The sequence below is a fragment of the Oculina patagonica genome, chromosome 6, assembly GCF_052425735.1.
Source record: "Oculina patagonica isolate OP01 chromosome 6, crgOcupat, whole genome shotgun sequence".
Taxonomy (NCBI): domain Eukaryota; kingdom Metazoa; phylum Cnidaria; class Anthozoa; order Scleractinia; family Oculinidae; genus Oculina; species Oculina patagonica.
The window spans coordinates 11,049,679-11,067,409 of NC_135763.1; the positions used below are offsets into that span (position 1 = coordinate 11,049,679).

At 38.9% G+C, this 17,731-nt stretch overlaps 1 protein-coding gene across 1 annotated transcript in view; it reads left to right on the plus strand.

Annotated features, from left to right (window-relative positions):
- The window catches only part of LOC144656287 (structural maintenance of chromosomes protein 6-like), a 21,405-nt gene extending 4,124 nt beyond the window's left edge, over window positions 1-17,281 (plus strand). The window contains exons 3-20 of the mRNA XM_078516517.1: window positions 369-444; window positions 942-1,114; window positions 1,898-1,924; window positions 2,198-2,278; window positions 4,466-4,552; window positions 4,728-4,837; window positions 5,113-5,206; window positions 5,603-5,668; window positions 5,971-6,027; window positions 7,619-7,669; window positions 8,608-8,727; window positions 9,551-9,688; window positions 10,400-10,515; window positions 11,336-11,435; window positions 12,326-12,484; window positions 14,391-14,543; window positions 15,219-15,316; window positions 16,298-17,281. Of these exons, the coding sequence (XP_078372643.1) occupies window positions 369-444; window positions 942-1,114; window positions 1,898-1,924; window positions 2,198-2,278; window positions 4,466-4,552; window positions 4,728-4,837; window positions 5,113-5,206; window positions 5,603-5,668; window positions 5,971-6,027; window positions 7,619-7,669; window positions 8,608-8,727; window positions 9,551-9,688; window positions 10,400-10,515; window positions 11,336-11,435; window positions 12,326-12,484; window positions 14,391-14,543; window positions 15,219-15,316; window positions 16,298-16,391 (1,800 nt within the window). The 3' untranslated portion in view covers window positions 16,392-17,281. The remainder of the gene's footprint in view (window positions 1-368; window positions 445-941; window positions 1,115-1,897; window positions 1,925-2,197; window positions 2,279-4,465; window positions 4,553-4,727; window positions 4,838-5,112; window positions 5,207-5,602; window positions 5,669-5,970; window positions 6,028-7,618; window positions 7,670-8,607; window positions 8,728-9,550; window positions 9,689-10,399; window positions 10,516-11,335; window positions 11,436-12,325; window positions 12,485-14,390; window positions 14,544-15,218; window positions 15,317-16,297) is intronic.
- The last annotated feature ends 450 nt before the right edge of the window (window positions 17,282-17,731 follow it).

A 17,731-nucleotide genomic window follows, 5' to 3' on the forward strand; every position in this document is an offset into this window, starting at 1 on the left:
GTCTGTCAGTCCATCCCTCCCTCAGTCAGTCAGTTGGTCCCTCAGTCAGTCAGTCAGACAGAAAGTCATTCAGTCAGTCAGTCAGTCAGTCAGTAAGTCAGTCCAGTCAGTCAGTCAGTCCATCCATCCCTCCCTTAGTCAGTTAGTCAGTCAGTCCCTCCCTTAGTCAGTCAGTCAGTCAGTCAGTTAGTCAGTCAGTCAGACAGAAAGTCATTCATTCAGTCAGTCATTTAGTCAGTCAGTAGTCAGTAAGTCAGTCACTCAGTCAGTTATTTGCATGCATACATTTTAGTGGTTTACAGCTCTTGGTGTGGAACTTCAGAGCCTGTTGGTATATTGAAATTTAAGTTTTATCTTTAATTTGTTAGCGTGTTTCAAAATTGTTCAAACTCTTTAAAGACCTTATAATGATCTTCATAGGCTGTCAAGCAAAAATAATGTTTGGTTAGCCAATTTCAATCTAAAAAAATGGACATTACTTGAAGATTAACTGGCACTTGAGTGCTCATTAAATCCATATTTTTCTCATTAAGCATACCTATCATCCTCTATACTGAATGGCTTGCAGCAGGATACTAAGTAACTTTTTGGGGTGAAGACTGGTGGTAAACTCAGACGCACTGAGCCAGGGGAGGTCTAGAAGCAACTTCTGTTCCAAAAACCATAGTCCTAAAGTGCAAACCAGCAAAATGAATTAGAGGGCAATGTTTTTCCATTAAATTGAAGACCACACGCAAAAATTCAGGCATGTTGGAATTAAAAAAAAAAAACGATTTTTCATCCAAAAAGTCATTTCACATAGACTTGCATCGAGCCATTCAATTCTAGTTTAAAATTGATATACTGTGCTGCAATCCACCAAATTAGATAGTGATTTATGCCAAGTCTAACAAATGTACACCAGAAGACCTTCCCTTATTGTAATCTTTTTGTTGTTCAAGGTGCACATCTGACCCTGAAAGATGAAAGGTGGGCTTTAGCCGTGGAGTCGTGTATCAAAAAGTTTGGCTGGGCATTCTGTTGCCATGACAATCACGACCAGCAAGTTTTAAAGCAGCTTTTTTCACAAGTTTGCAGAGATAACATTCCAACCATCATTGTCAGCAGGTTTCAGGTTTGTTCTTTATTTTTTGAAATTACATGTAGGTTTTGTAGATTTCTGACTGTACAGCACATTAAGGTGGCTCGACCCAGTTGTTTTCTAGCGATACCTATCAACTTTGAAACCCTCATACTTAAAAGGATTAATGTCAATGACATATTCACTATATCACATGGTTTACACATAGAATAAACTGCAACATGATATTAATTTTTGGGAGATCGGAATGAATGTCACGTGACAATGACGTCACACAGGTTTTTGCTCCGAATCGAATTTTAGCCCGTAACCGCATTTTCTTTCGAGATCCTCCACGCTACGTATACTTTAAATGTTTGCCTTCAACTCTGGGAGTTTCAGCAAAATCTACAAGAGGAATTTTGAAATATCTTGGAATTTCTTTTTAAATGGTATAATTTATGCGTAGAATAAAGACAAGACTTCATATAAAGAAATTTGCTTCTTTTTTTATGTTTTTTGAGAGGCTTCATCCCTCATTCCTTTTAAAAATGTCCCATATCCGATATCCAAACCGTAAGAAGTAGGTAGACATGCGCGATTTCGAAAAAAATGAAATATATGAATCATAGTGACGCTCAATGTTTAGTGCTTTTTACCAATTTTACGCCTACTTTCGCAAAAAAGGGAATATTTCAAAACTCATCGGACAATACAGTACTAGAGGAGTTCTAAAGTTGTGCTGTAAAGTGTAATTTAGTCTTTCACCTTAAAGTAAGCACATATTATTATCTATTGGAAAGCATTTCATGACTCTTGTTTGTTTGCCCCCTTTAGGATCATGTCCATGATGTCTCAGCCAATGTAAGTAATCGGCAATAATAATGTTTTACAGTTTTCACAAAAATCAGAAAGATCTTTCAATAAAATTGCATGAATGAAGAATGCAACAAAAAAGTCTAAAACTTGTCCAAGCACGGTCTTGTATGTAGTGTAATCTGGGTCAGATAGGCAAGTTTCCTGTTCAATGTTGAATCTGGATAACTACAAAAACGGTAACAAAAAGGCCTTTTCCACTTTGTGTATCTCTTCTCCCTTCTTGGAATAATTTGGCAAAGCATTTTGTTGTTGTTACAGAAACCAAGATCCGAGTTCCCGACTGTGCTAGACATGCTGTTGATTGACAATCCTGTTGTCACAAACTGTCTTATTGACCAGGTGCGTAAAGACCTGACATCATGTCACCAGGGCATACCGTAAATGAACTAATAAACGCCCACTCTCAAATAAACGCCTCGTATCTAATAGATGCCTCTCCTGAAGGGTAAAGTTTGTATTAGACACTCCCCTCTAATAAATGCCCTGTGTCTAATAGACGCCCCCTACAAGAATACGTAAGAAATGCCTCAAAAACCAAGGAAATGCTCCATATGGTAAAATCACCCAATATAGTCAGTTTCTTGCTTGACTCGGACATCAAAGAGCACAACAACGCCAACATGGTTGACCTCGATGACAATGAAGCCAGGCGTCGATATCAAACTGTGAACAACATATCTAGGCTTTGCATTAGCACAGATTAGATTAGTCTCCTATTCACCAAAGTCAACTCTGTTTTGTATCTTACTTCGCTAGCAAACTACGCATCCTATTTGTTTTGTTGACGTTGTTACAGTTAAAGTGAATTAAACGCCTCTCTCTAATAAACACCTCATATCTATTTAACATCTCCCCTAAGACCCTGAAAATTTAATAGAGGCCCCGGGCGTTAATTAGATCAGTTACAGTAATAACAATAATTTATTGTCTGTCATGAGAAATTTAATTCATCTAAAGATTTTATCATTTTTGCTGTTCTGCTGACACATTTCCTGTGCTGAGTGGGGGTGTTAGCAATTTCTATCACATGCTGATTACATGTGGCATTGTTTCAAAATATTGTGTCAGCAGGGCCTTAGCCACGGAATTTTTCATTTAGCTTCAGTACATTTATCTCTTATTTTTATTTTTAATGTATTTTACCTATAAATGAAAAGCTGTGAAATAAAAAGACAAGTATAGATAGGAAAGGTTGTCAAAGTAAAAGACAGTCAACTCTCTGTAAGATGGATACCTTCGGGACCGGCCGCAGCTGTCCGTCTTAGAGAGGTGTCTGCTCTGTAGAGAGTTGAGGTGACATGACAACACCAGTTATTCTGAGATAATAAAGCTAAACTTTTGCTTAATGCAACAAACCTTTGCTAACTGCAACAAGACTAAAATAATAAAGGGACCGTATTTGCCCGTTAAAGCAAAAAATTTAGGGCTTCTACAAACTGTAATACTGTAAGTAGAAAACAACCTCTTTAATGTCCATATACCTAAGCAAAGAAGTAATCCATCAAAGCGTCATTGTTTGTGGTTAGTTAGCTTGGTATACACGTTTCCTTAGGGCACTGACTAAGTTTACGAATTTTGGAAGTATTTTCACTGATAAAACATGATAAAAAAAAACTTCTCAACAGGGTTGGAAATTAGCGCTCGGCCACTCGCCCAGGCAAGTGTGATAACTGTCGGGCGAGTACAAATCACGGATCACTCGCCCGGTTTGGCGAGTACTATTTTCATATCCAGAATATATTTTTCAAAGTAAGCGTCCACCGGTCCACGAAACTCGGCAAGATTGCTATTTCCTGATTTTCCCGCCTCTTTTTCTTTACAATTTCAACACTTTGCTTGCAACATACAGGAATTTGGGAAGACGTATCAATTTTAAAACTGCGTTTCAACTTTTGAAGTAAGCATGCTCATGGTTAAATTGTGAAGTAAGGTCTTTTTTTTTGGCGATTTTTAATTCAAGAAATAGATTGCAGTCTGTATCATGCTTGACCACCACTGTGGCACGAATATCGAACGTGATTAAAATTGTTAGGGGAGGGGGCTTAATTTTCCTTTCTTAAATGGAGGAGACTGGGCGAGAGAAAATTGATCTGGGCGAGCGCAATTTGACGATCACTCGCCCAGATGGCGAGTGCTCCGAAATTTTAGTTTCCAACCCTGTCTCAAGTGTCCGTTAATGATTTCAAAGTGTTCATTGTCCGTCTTAGAGAGGTGTCCGTCTTATACCTGAGTTTGGTTACCGTAAAATGACTGAAAAACTGCAGGGACCATCACCAGGTGTCCTTCTTATGAAGGTGTCGGTCTTATAGAGGTGTCCATTAAGAGAGAGTTGACTGTAATCCCAAAACTAAAGCACAATTTAAAGCAGTTATTTCCCAAAGGTGTAAAGAGCTTCGCGGATAACACAATGATCTTGACAATGCCACTTTGAAAAACCTGTAAATTGTCTCTGAAGCTTTAAATTAAACTGTAAATCCCAGTGTATGTCAATTTTTCCCCTTTTTGTACTGACATTTCACCTTCCAGGTTGCTATTGAGTCAGTCTTACTCATAGAGGATCCCAAAGTAGCCCGTCAAGTTATGTTCCAGAACCCGCCTGCAAAAGCAAGAATGGTGAGACTGGGATGTTGATTTACAGATTGTGTTGTCCATCGATATCCTCACTAACGAGGATATGAAAGATATGCCACTAGGGTCCTGGATGTATTTCTGGATGAATTTTGTGAGTTGTTTATTTTCCAGAAAAGCACTCACATCTAAAATAATTTTAATGTTTGTAATGCTTCAGGCTTATGCCATGAATGGAGATCAACTGCTCGGCGGGAAGACAGCTAGATCATATGCATCCATGATGGATAAGGCCAGATACCTGCAGAAAGATATTGAAGTAGAAATCAGGTAAGGGAGATGGATTTCAAGGCCCCCATTAACCCTAGACGCATATATGAAAATTGTACTCTGCTATTTTCTGTGAGAGCGAGTTGAATAGTAGTAGCTCTCCAGTTTGAAGTGTGTTTTGGGACAAGAGCTAGCTATTCAAATGAAAACAAACAGTTGCAAGACATATCCGTTGAAGGTGGACCTTTAATAATATTGCATTAAAAGAAATGCCAGTAATGTCTAATGATCACACATCAATCTTACTGTTTTGTTTTGTTTGTTTTTGTGAACAGACAACTTGAGCAAGAGATTGAGCACAAGAGACAGCATCAACAGCAGTGCCAGAGGGACCTTGACGATGTTGACAGAACAATCAGAGACAATACGGTGGGTTATTGGCCAGTCCTTTTTTCACAGTGAATGGAAAGTTAACATTATAAAATTATGTAGTTATTATAAAATAACCAAGACCGTTACATACTATGTGAACTCTGATTGTCTTAAAAATTTATGGGCTGTTGTAAAACCAGGAGACTAATGGCTCATGATTTACAAGCTTGTCTTGTTTTCTCCTAACATTCCGCAAGATTTTTTTTTGCCCATTGTTTCCATGTTAAGTGTTGTCTATTGTTTAAACAAACACCTGATTGTGAAAAAGTTTTTGTTCAGATTTTTACCTTTTCCCTGTAGGGTTTCCAAGAAGGTTTTTTGACTAGGAAATTAATAATGTTGCATATTTTCAAAGACCTGATTACATTTATCTTTTTTCAAAATATTTTACAGACAGAGCTTAAGAAAGCAAAACAGAAAGCGTTTCGTGAACAGGAGGCAGTCAATAAATTCCTTGGTGTAAGTACAACTTTTAACATAATTTCTTTTCAAAGGACAGTAATGTAACGTGTAAGTGGATATTAGCCTTTCATGAAAATAAAATTTGCTCTGTCAAATGTTAATGCTTGAAACATCAGCTTTCTTATTTATTTATTTATTTATTTTTTCAAGAAGAAGTTTTATCTTGATAATTCATATACTACAATCAAACATTACCGACTTGGGTATTTCATCGGCTATTCAATTTAATGTTACAATTGCTTTAGTTCTCTTAAAAGAAAAAAACTGTAAACTTAACACTGGCTTCAATCTTACCTTAGGAAATAACAGAGCTTGAGAATTATGAAGAAGAAGACCTTCCTGATGTCACAACATTGGTGCGTTTAAGTTTCATAATGAAGTATTTTCTTACTAGTTCCAGTTTTGTTAATTGTATTGGCTTGCTTAAGAGATTTTGTGGGTAGCTTTTTCGTCAGTTTTATTCAAATACAGTCGAAGCTCTCATAAGCGGACACCCTGGGGACCTGAAAAAAAAAGTGTCCGTATCTGGAGCTGGCCGCTTACGAGAATGCAGGGAGAATGGTTCTCGTGAGCGGCCACTAGAGGTGTAGGGGATAGATGGCCGCTTACGGGAGCTTGCCCAACTAACAACAACCGGACGGACGTGGATGGCAACAATACAAACACTGAAATGTGGTACTGTAATTACTGTAAAATCATTGTGACCAACGGCGATGTAAAGTTGATTAATAAAAACAAGATACAGAGGTTGTAAATAGGATTTTCTTTGGGGTGTCCCCTTACGGGAGCTTAAAAACAAAGAAAAAGTCTAAGTCGTAATCTCTGAAATTGTCCGCGGTCGCTTACGAGAATGTAAAAATACAGAGTTTGTATGGGAGTTAAAACGGGGGTTTCAAACATGGCGGCCGTAAGTAGAGCTGTCAGCTTACGAGAGTGTCCGTTAAAGGGACTATGTCACGGAGATTTTGGTCTAAACTGTTCTGAAATTAGTGGAAGGCAACCTAATGCACAAAAAACAATATCTAAAGGAAGATGAAAGTAAATGAAGAAGCGTTCTCAAGTTGAATACTCGGAAAAAAGATTTTCCGAGCTCCCCCAACGGGAGTCGAACCCATGACCTTCCAGAAATACCGGTTGGACGCTCTAACCACTGAGCTATGGGAGACTCGTGGTGAGCGAGGTCATATACTAGGTTCTTACATGTATGTGTGACACATGTCCTGCCAATTGCAGGCTCAAATATGTCAAAATGATAAATGTGGATAAATGTAAAGTGAAATGGCAACTTGGATAAAGTGAAAGTAAATGAAGAAGCGTTCTCAAGTTGAATACTCGGAAAAAAGATTTTCCAAGCTCCCCTGTGAGCTAATTAACAATTAGACTACGAGCCCGAGTTTTCTATGAGCAAATAGTCAACGAGGCGCAGCCGAGTTGACTATCGCTCATGGAAAACGAGGGCGAGTAGTCTAATTGTTTTAGTAGAAACTCTAAAGGATTGCAGTCCAAAACCTACAATATTGTGCACTTTGAAGACAAAAATCAAGAAAATTCACCGCTTAATTAGCTACGCGCGCGCGACTGTTTTCTATCGGCGAATAGAAATCAGTGGGAGAACCAATCAGATTCGCGGATTTCCAATAGAACACAGCCGAGTTTCTACTAATTGTGGATAGAAATCAAGCTACGGCTATCAATATCAATTTTTTTTAAGACGCGCTGAAACAATTTGAAAACGTTTGCCTAACGGTTTCAAATTGCAATCCATTTCCATCCGCGCTATCCGAGGCCAATAATGCTAGTTAACAGTTTCAGTGCTCTAATATAGCAATTTTTAATAAAAATGGACTATTATTTCCAGGTTTCATGCGACAGAAATATAATCCGTGACGTAGTCCCTTTTTAAGAGAGCTTCGTCTGTATCATTGTTTTTGAATTTCATGTTTCCAGGAAGAAGAAGTAGAGCACTACACTCAGCAGCTAGAAGACCTGGAACAACAGGTAAGAATGTAGACAGTGCAGATAGTGGTTTTTATACCATGCCATAGAAAATACAGCCAATCAGAATACAGGATAGCCATTGTATATTCGACGGTATTCAACCCAACCTTCCCATCGTGCGCTGCGATTGTATTCTCGACGAAATTCAGTAAGCGTATTTTCTATGGCATGGTATAAAATAGTTACACAACACTTTCTCGTGGTATACTATGGAATATCCCACTTGTCACTTGTATTTTCTTGGTATACACACTCGCCTAAAGGCTCGTCTGTATACCGAGAAAATACAAGTGACTCGTGGGATATTTCATAGTATACCACTCGAAAGCGTTGCATAACTAGTATTTATTGCACTGTCACTCTTGGAAGCTTTGCTGCTGGCCCATTTTGCCCTCAGGCAAATAGTGATAAAAATTCAAATACACCTTCGGTGGCCTTCTGCAGCCACAAGGCGTATTCCATCTCAATTCCAGTTGAACACGTTGAACGGAATTGAGACATTTAATTCCCCTTGAAAAGTTGCAAAGATATTATGAAGTGAATAAGTACATGTACTCAGTAAGATGCAATCTTTTTATGGCATCTGTAAATCACTGTGCATCACTATAACATCAATTGGATGTTATAGTAGGTTTAATGTGATGTTAAAAGAAAGGATTGTGTTATATAGACGTTCAAGAACGCTTCAAAAGCTGTTTTTGTAACGGCCAGTGCAACGTGGCATTATGAAACAAGCCCTGATTTTAGAAGAAAACATTGACCACAAAAAATCTGTATTCAACTTCCATGGATAGCTGTGTTGTGTGTGTGTGAACGAAAGATAAAACATTCCCAGTGTATGTTAATAAAAACATCACTTGTCCTCTCCCTTTTACCTTATTAATGTACAAACTCAATAATTTTGTTGAAGACAGTCAAACGTTTTGATTCCATTGTAGACTACTGTAGTTGAAGAAGAGGCAGAGAAAGCACAAGATGAACTGAGCAAACAACAGCTTAAGGAAACGCAACACAGGGAGAAGATACAAAGTTTACTGGAAAAGGCTGATCCATTTAGGGTGAGTGCATGAATGTGTGTTTTTTGCATCATTTATCAAAGATGAATACTTTATGCCCTAGGATTTGGAATGTAAAAACAGTCATGTTTTTGTCTTATGTAGAAGTGCAGTGGCCCTTAGGTTAGTGTGCTGGACTCTGAGCGGTCTGGGTTTTGAGCCCTGGCTGGCTCAGTGCACTGTGTTCTTGGGCAAGACACTTGACTCCTGTAGTGCCTCTCTCCACCCAGGTGTATAAATGGGTATGGGCAAATGTAACTGGGAGGCCATAACCCTGCGATGGACTAGCGTCCTATCCAGGGGAAAGTAGAAATACTTCTAGTCGCTTTATTCTGCGGAAACCAGGATAAGTTCCAGCCTGACTGGCTGCTAGTCTCGTATGCTGACTTTACCTTTACCTTTTGTCTTATGTTTTGAATGGTCCTTGTTTTGCCAGAGGACAAATTATTTATCCAACCATCTACATAACTAGTGCTCTTCAAAAAATCTGTGTGTACTAGACATTTTTGTTTATAATGATTTGTCAGTTGTAGTCTACAAGGATGTGTAATTACTGCAAATGTTCTAAAAAAGTGGTGGCGATAAACTACATGGGCTTGCGAGTGTTTTTAATCACTCACACTTGGAATGAACGAAATAAGCACCTAAGGGATTTTAAGAATAAGCAACCTTATAGGAAAAAACGGAATAAGCACCTAAAGGTGTTTTGAGAACTGGGTTAGAGTCTAAAAATGGTCGTTGAGGTAAAAAAAAAAAAAAAAGAAATCAAGGCTGCTTTAATGGAAACACTCATAAAATTTTTTCGTTTTATCCACGTCTCCTACAGAATCAGCAACATGAAATTGAAGTACAGATTGAGACTCAAAAGAGCCACAGGAAACACTTTGAAACACGGCTCAGAGAACTGCAGGATTCAATCAGAAAAGCAGAGCGAGAACATGAAGCCATGAAAAAACTAGTTAGGGTAAGTGTTAGAGGAAAGAATCTACAGTGCTGCTATTTGTATCAGAGCGTATAAATATCCCACGAAATCCTGCTCTTATTCTGTATTAGACGTAAATCTTAATGCCTTGGTAGATTCACCACGCTCCTATTAAGTGTTGGATATTGGAGGTCAATCTGATGAAATGCTAACCCCCCAAAACGTCGGCTTTCCAAATTGAGTAAGTTTAGCTTTCCAAATTCTAGCCTGCGTAGCAGGTGTAAAAAGTGGGAGAGGGGAAGGGGGAAAGAAAGGGGAGAGGAACCCTTCTCCCACCCCTACCCCACTCTCTTTCACTCCTCGAATTCCCTCAATCCTCCTACTAGCCTGCGTAGGCGTAAAAAGGGGAAGGGGGTATCCTCACTCGGTTGTCCAGTATAAATACAATACGATACACGTAAATAAGGTCTTTTTTGCGTCCGGGATGATCCGGAGCAGGACCGACAGATCACGCGGACAGGGCGAGGAAAGTGAATCCCCCCCAGAGTGGATTCACGGCCGAGCGCCACGACCGAGTGATCTTGGATACTTATCCAAAAGAACGCACCCTTAGCTGATTAAAGCAAGATTAAATTGAAAGAGAAGCGTGATTCGGTGGATTTTTAAGGTGTTGATGTCACATACTTATCACTATGATGCCACCAGGGACCCTTTTTTCTTTGCTGAAAAGTATAGTTTTTTTTTTCTTTACAGGTAAAGACCGAGCAAGCAAGCCAGTTTTGTGAACGAGTTGCTACCAGAAGGACTGTGAAAAGCCTCGAGACTGAGATCATTCAAAAGACGAAACGAATACAGACCGAAGAACGAAAGTATGAACACTGCACTTTGCATGTTTCATCTTCATTTTGTTTTTGTTTCATGTCCTTGTACTCGCATCTTTTCCGTCTTTTTTTTTTTCTCAATGTAAAAATGTAAATGTTTTTTATAGTGGTCATGCACTTAGCTTCGAGATAGCTAGTTTACAGGCATGCCACTGAAACAGAGGAAACAAATATTTTAAATGAACATAACAAGGTTAAAAATCCCAACTGGCAGAAGGAGACCAGTTGATTATATACAAAGCGTGACCAAGGATTTGAACTCGGGACAACCGAGAAACAAATCCAGCTAGTGGCAAGGGCAGGTCTTGAACCGGAGACCACCAGATTACAACACCAGCGCCCTAAACCACTCGGCCACGCTTGCCTCCTTATAAGACAAGACAATCTCTTTTCACTCAAAAGTGTTGCAGCAGTATGCGAATGGGCACATTTCTACGTGTTCATTTCCACCAAATTCATTCTGATAGGTCGCGTGCGTATGAGCACAAGCAAAAGTACAAACTGTTCTATAGTATCTTGTTTCTTTAGCATCGTTAGGTTGTACACTCTGAAGAAACGCGAGTTTCGAGTGTGCGAGTTTATTTGGCGACAGTGTTAGATAGGACTATTGTAAAGAGTACAGCATTCTACAACTATCCCGTAAAATCCAACGACATTAGTAGCCATGGCGAAATAGAAGTCTATTCTCAAGAGACAGCAATTCAAACTGGAAAAAAATGTTCCACAGGGTTTTCCTTCTTCCTTCTTTTTGTTCAAGAGAGTTCTATCTTATCTTGTTTCTTATTGAAACGTTGATTATTATTTACAGCAAAGGTAAACACGAGGATATCACAAGAGAGTACTTTGAAGCAAAGAAACGGTACGAAGGTATCATGGAGTCACTGAAGAATCTAAAAAAATACAGCAAGGTGACTATTTGTTTTCTTTCTACAGTTGCTAACGCGTCCTCGGAGACCTGGGGGCAGTTAGTGGAGGTGAGGGAAACGCGAAATTTCGAGGAAAAAAAATTGGCATAGAAATGTTGGAGCCGAACTTTTTTCCCGCAGTTTCGCGTTTCCTTCACCCCCACTGCCCCTGTGGTGTTTGAAAGTGAAATGACTGGGAAATGCTCATTTTGATTTCTCAGTCTAACTAACTTACATTCTGTTGGTGTTTATTTGTCGCACGCTCAAGGTTGTTTTGAAGCTGTGTTTTTCTTTTATCATACCAAGTCGACAGTAGAAAAAATGTCTTTAATTATATAGACGCGAGTGTTTTACTGGAAAATAGACCACTGATAAAATTCATACGTAATTACATCCGGGACTGTAGTGGCGTATTTTCCATATCCACACTAGTGAGGATATCGATGACGTCATTTCACGCCACTACACTGCTGAATGGCTGTCAAACGCCTGTTGAAAGATGGCAACTTTAAATCCTTCACTAAATAAGGAGCAGAAAAATACAAACATGTAGAAGAAAACTTCACATTACTCAAAAGATTCAATGAGTCTCTTGCAAAGTAGACCTAAAGTAGAGATATTTAAGAAATTCCAGGCGCCAAAGTGCTAGAGTTTACATATTAAAGGTTTGTGCTTTCGACACTTCTGTAGTTTTTGACTATATAATAAAGAGAACATTAGACGATGGCTCAAAGTTATGAATTTTATCTTCTTGTGGCAAAAACAATATCTCATTCGTTCGTTGCGCTCACTCCTGAGATATTGTTTTTGCCCGGCACTCGAACATAAAATTCGTATCTTCTCGCCACCGTGTAATATCCTCTATTAATACTGCTTCTCTTACTCACTTGCAGCGTTTAAGGAAAGTAATGGAGGACCGAGCGAAAGCGTTTGTGAATTACCGTCATTTCATCGCTATCCGAGCTAAGTTCTTCTTCCAAATGATGCTTTCTCAGAGAGGTTACAATGGCAAGATGGTGTTCGATCACGGCAGCGAAATTCTGGGGCTTCAGGTGCGTTTATTTCTGTGACTGAGGTTTTTCTTTATATATAAAGATTTACTTACCACACAAACACAAAGGCCGAGAGCATTTCTTTAAGGCGGGTGTTAGCTCAATAGGAGAATAAGTAAACTTTTTTAAAAACATATGCTTACCCCGTCAACTATAAAACTAAAATAAAGAAGCTGATTGAAGGGGCGCGTAGTTACGATAAGAAGATTAAAAAAAGATTAAAAACTATCTATTGCTTAAATTATTTGATGTATATTACTAATAACTTAAACTAATTACTGATGCTTAATTGCTAATTACTAAAGCTAGGAAAAAAGAAAATATCGATAGTAAGTTAGATGACCATGAGAACAAGAATCAGCTTCGTACTTCAATTCACAATCGCCCTCAGTTACAGTTTACGATTATTATGTGTTTGCTTCGGTTCATTGCCTTTTCCATCAAACTGGATATTTAACAGTCTGTCAAAAGTATTAAAGATGTGAATATTGTTCATCGTGGTGTAAGATAGGTAATGAACGTTTATTCGTTTGTCTCACGATAGAATCGCTTTAAGATGTTGATCGCGACGTTTCGACTGCAATACTGCTAGTCTTCATCAGGCGATGAGGTCGATTGTTAACGCGTCGCTATTTATGCACGTTGGTTCGCTGTGATTGGTGCATTTCGATCCTCATTATTATTCCGACTAACAGATGATGTTCCCTCAGAGGTCCACTTTATAGTTGAACGGCTGTTGTGCTTTCTGATCGTAGGTACCCATGCTTCAGGAATTTCAATTCCGCTATCTCTATTGATGTTATTAGAATGAAGTCTTATTTGGATAGCCTCTTTGACCCTGCGTGTCGCGATCAACATCTCAAAGCGATTCTATCGTGAGACAAACGAATAAACGTTCATTACCTGTCAAAAGTAATCTTCGTTTGGTGTGGCCTTCGTTCGCTGAGCTCTGTAACTGGTTGAAAATACTTGTACAACCTGGTATAACCAATCAGAACAACCAAGTTTTCTCAGTCGATCATGATACTGACATGTTTTCCTGCACGTGCCACAAATGACATCCCACGGTCCATCCCACGCCTTCCACCAGTTACACAATTTCTTCGAATTTGGATTGCCCTGTCACTTAACGACAACAACAACACACGCTTTATTGTTAACAATAAATACAAGCGAAAATAATGAACGACGTTTCGGTGACATCCTGGCACCATTTTCAAGTTAAAATTCATATGGGAAAGAAAGTTATTTATGCTAAGATAAAGGTGTGATAATGAATAAATTAAGATAAAAATAACTGTTCAATGTTCATGTTCATTAATGAGAACAATGTCCGTTCAAGCCTAAACAAATACCTTCGCGCGAATTGAGTCCGACTGAGTCTAAAGGCTCGGTTTCTTCATGCGAATCCACAACATTTCGTGGATGAAGCAATCGAACTTTCCCTGACATTTCTTTAAGATCTTAAAATTGTTGGTCAGGTCGCCAACTTTATCAATTCGGTGTTCATTTTGAAGGTGTATTCCAATGGCTGAAAATCGGTGTTCCTCAATGCGCGTATACACGCTTTATTACCGAAAAATAAATGGAAGTTACAGTTCAAATATATAATAGTTACACTATTTTCGGTAACTTTGATGTCAATTGAATAATCCGCCGTATTGTCAATCACTCGACGGTTTGGACTTTAACAACACTCAATTCACATGATTCCTTCAACATAAATTACCTTAAGCCTCCTATACTAAATGTGAAAGACTGTGGGAGGTACAAGTTGAAAATTTAACGAAACATTTGCTGTTGAAAACCTCTTAAATTTTACCAATATTTGACATGATCAGATAGCTAAATTTTGTATGCTCGTTGATGTTGTTCGCGTATATATATGTATGTTGTTCCTTTTTAGGTAAATGTTGAGCAGGGTATCAAACGGGTTGCCAAGGATACTCGTTCGTTATCTGGAGGAGAGCGATCTTTTTCCACCGTATCCTTCATAATGGCTCTTTGGGAAGCAATGGAGTCGCCCTTCAGATGTCTAGATGAATTCGATGTTTTCATGGTAAGTAGCTCTTCTCAGAAATACAAGTCTTGTTTTCTTCACTGAGTTTTTGAGCGATGACGTAAGCTATCGCTTTACTGTCATGGGCCGTCGACCGGTTCTGTTTGGCGTTTTGCGCGATCGACTTCCGAGCAGGACTGGGAGCTAACTACAGGAATAAATGAGACGTGAACCGGAATCAAGTTTAGCGCAACAAGAAATCGCAGCGAAGAACACAGAACAAAATACTCCTGGAAACTTAGAAAGGACTAATACAAAACATAAACGAAAGAGAACAATTATACTTTAAGAAATAAACAGGTATTGCTTGTTTATAGAGAGTATGTAGCGTATTTATTGTTGAGTGAGTAAGAATAGTGTGAGAGCGTAGGACTGTAAGTAATGTTAATTGTAAGTAGTTCCGTACTGTGTTTGATGGCAAGAAATAAAAATATTAAAAAAAAAAAAAAAAAAAAAAAAAAAAAACAATTATACTTTAACGGTTCTATTGTCTTCAGAAAACAGACATCTTGCCCCGTGTAAACAATTACCAGACCGCGTTTGACCTTGGTCGCTCGAAAGAAGTATTGTCATCGCTTCTGCATGCCGTTAATTTTTTTTTATAAAACGAAGTAAAGCCTAATTAAGTCGCTAAGTAAAGTGCAGACCAAAGACTTGTTCACTTGACATTTTCAGGACATGGTTAACAGGCGGATTAGCATGGAAATGATGTTAAAGGTCGCCAAAGAACAACAAGAAAGGCAGTTCATTCTTCTCACGCCGCAGGACATGAGGTATCGTTGAAAGGTTCACTTTTTACCCCTTTATTTCCAAGCTTGTAATATTGATTCTCTATACTGATAACCATGGGTGCATTCTTTTGGGACTATTCTGGCTACACTCATTCCGGTTTAGGAATAACAGAATACACAGAACATCAATTCCCAAAAGAACGCATATTCTGAAAACGGAATACCGGTGGCAGAGGTGATCTAAGAACTATTGTATCTGCGCACGCGCGAGTTGCGAACACGTCCAGCCGCCTATGATTTCCCGCCAAAACTATCCCAAAGGAACGCATATTCTGCCTTTTCGAGTAAACCATATTCCTGTTTTTTGTCATCTTGTTCCCACCGTTTTCATCTTGTTCTATTTCTTACCCACATTTTTTACTAGTTGTGTGGACACATTGCTTACAGTGCAGATGCAGAGGTGCTTAAGGGGAGAACGGTTGGGAGGGGGATGTAGTGAGGATGGTTTGTGTAGTGAGTGGGGGGCGAAAACAACTGAAAGAGTTGCAAGCAGGCAATCCCTAATGGATGTGGTTCACTGTTTACAAGCCGAAGATTCACCTTACAACGAGAAATGTCTATGTTCTAATACCACCAGTCCAGCAAGCCACGTTACCAGTGAGGCCTAAAACTCGAGTTGGGACTCTCATATAAGTCGCGCGTAACTTCTGCGGCGACTTAAGGCACAAGGAGGTTTGAATCCTTATCTTGTGTCCAATATTACGGGCGATTTTGGGCGATTTTGAGCGAACTTTAGGCACCATCTTTTAAGGTGACCGACCTAAGGGTACAGTTGTGAAGTGACCACCATCCATGTACAGAGTGGGGATCCTATCATGGTTCACCATATAGACTATTGTTACAGAAAATATCCATACTTAGAGCCGACTATTAGGCGACTTTGGGCGAATTTTGGGTCCCAGTAGTACGGCCTTACCGTGGAATTATCCCTTTAAATTCTGGCCTTTTGTTTCTTATTCCTAGTGCCATTGGAAGCAGTCGAAGTGTGAGAATATTTAGACTACGTGATCCTGAGAGAGGGCAGACGACATTAAACTTTCAACCACCCGAAGCATAAAATAGCATTGCATCGTCACTATCTAGTTTAGTAAAGTTACTGTTTATTGAGATAGTTATTATTGATATAATTGATTACCGTTACAGAAATAGCCAGTAATTTTATTTTGGAGCTCGGTTGAATGGCAGAGCTTCTTATAGTAAAATTTTCTTGCATCATCGTGAGCATCTTTTGTTTGCCTGCCACTCGCCAGGCAAACAGTAGTTGTATAACGACGATCGCGATGCAAAGAAAATGATTATCGATTCTGATTTGGTAGACGGTTTTCATCTGAGTGTCGTAAAACCAAAACCAAATGTCGCTCTGGCCGATTTTTAAAGACACAGACAATGCTAGTAAGCCAATCAAAACTCGAAGTAGACACATGTAGCCGATATGAAACGCGGGAAAACGCGTGTGAGTAATTCACAATTGGTTTTAATTTTTACTTCTAATCGGATGAGAAAGTGTCGCCACCAAAGCAAATGCGAATTACTTTCGACACTCAATTGAAAACCACCCTATTCTGAAATGGTATTAATCAGGTATGCCAGTAAGGAAAGGTGGGGAAATTGATATTGAGACTTAACATGTGATATTCCTTAAACAGAAGTTCTCAATCTACTTTTTTAATTGAAAGTTTATTTATATATATTACGTTTATTTTTACATAAAAGTTCACGTTTAAAATTAGAAAAAAATGGAAAATATATTGCAATAGTATTATATGTAAGAACAAATTTGTGTTTGCATTTGTTCAGAAATTTAAATTACGTCACTTTATGGTGATTCATATCAGAGTAGCACACCACTACAATCCAAAGCGAGAGTTTCGCTTAAAGATTCGAAGACGAACGTTAAATTGTATTTTTACGATGTACGTTTTATGCATTAAACAGTTGTTGACGTGGTTTGACTGTGTATGACACTGTGTATAGGCTTTCCCTTTTTTCGACAGGATTAGCGTTGGTACTAGAGAGACGTTTCTCTTCACGGGCTTAATTTTTTCCTCGCTTCAGATACATTGAAGCTTCGACCTGAAAAATCCCAAAATTACACACTGATGACGTACTCGACAGAGATCCGTGTATTGTGTCTGATTCGCTCTTACTTACGCGCCAAAATTTAAAACGAGCAACAGCCAATCCGAGACATTAACGGATCTGTGTTTAGCCATGTCATCACTGGCTAAATCTTGGAGTTAATTCAGACCCCTCTCAAGCAGAGGGAAAATTTATCCCGCGAAAAGAGACGTCTTTACTCGGTTGCAACTTTTTAACATCGGCCTTTATATGATGGCGCGGGGGAACGCACTTAGAACGTACGGTTTGTTTGCACAAGGTAGGGCATGCGAGAAGCCA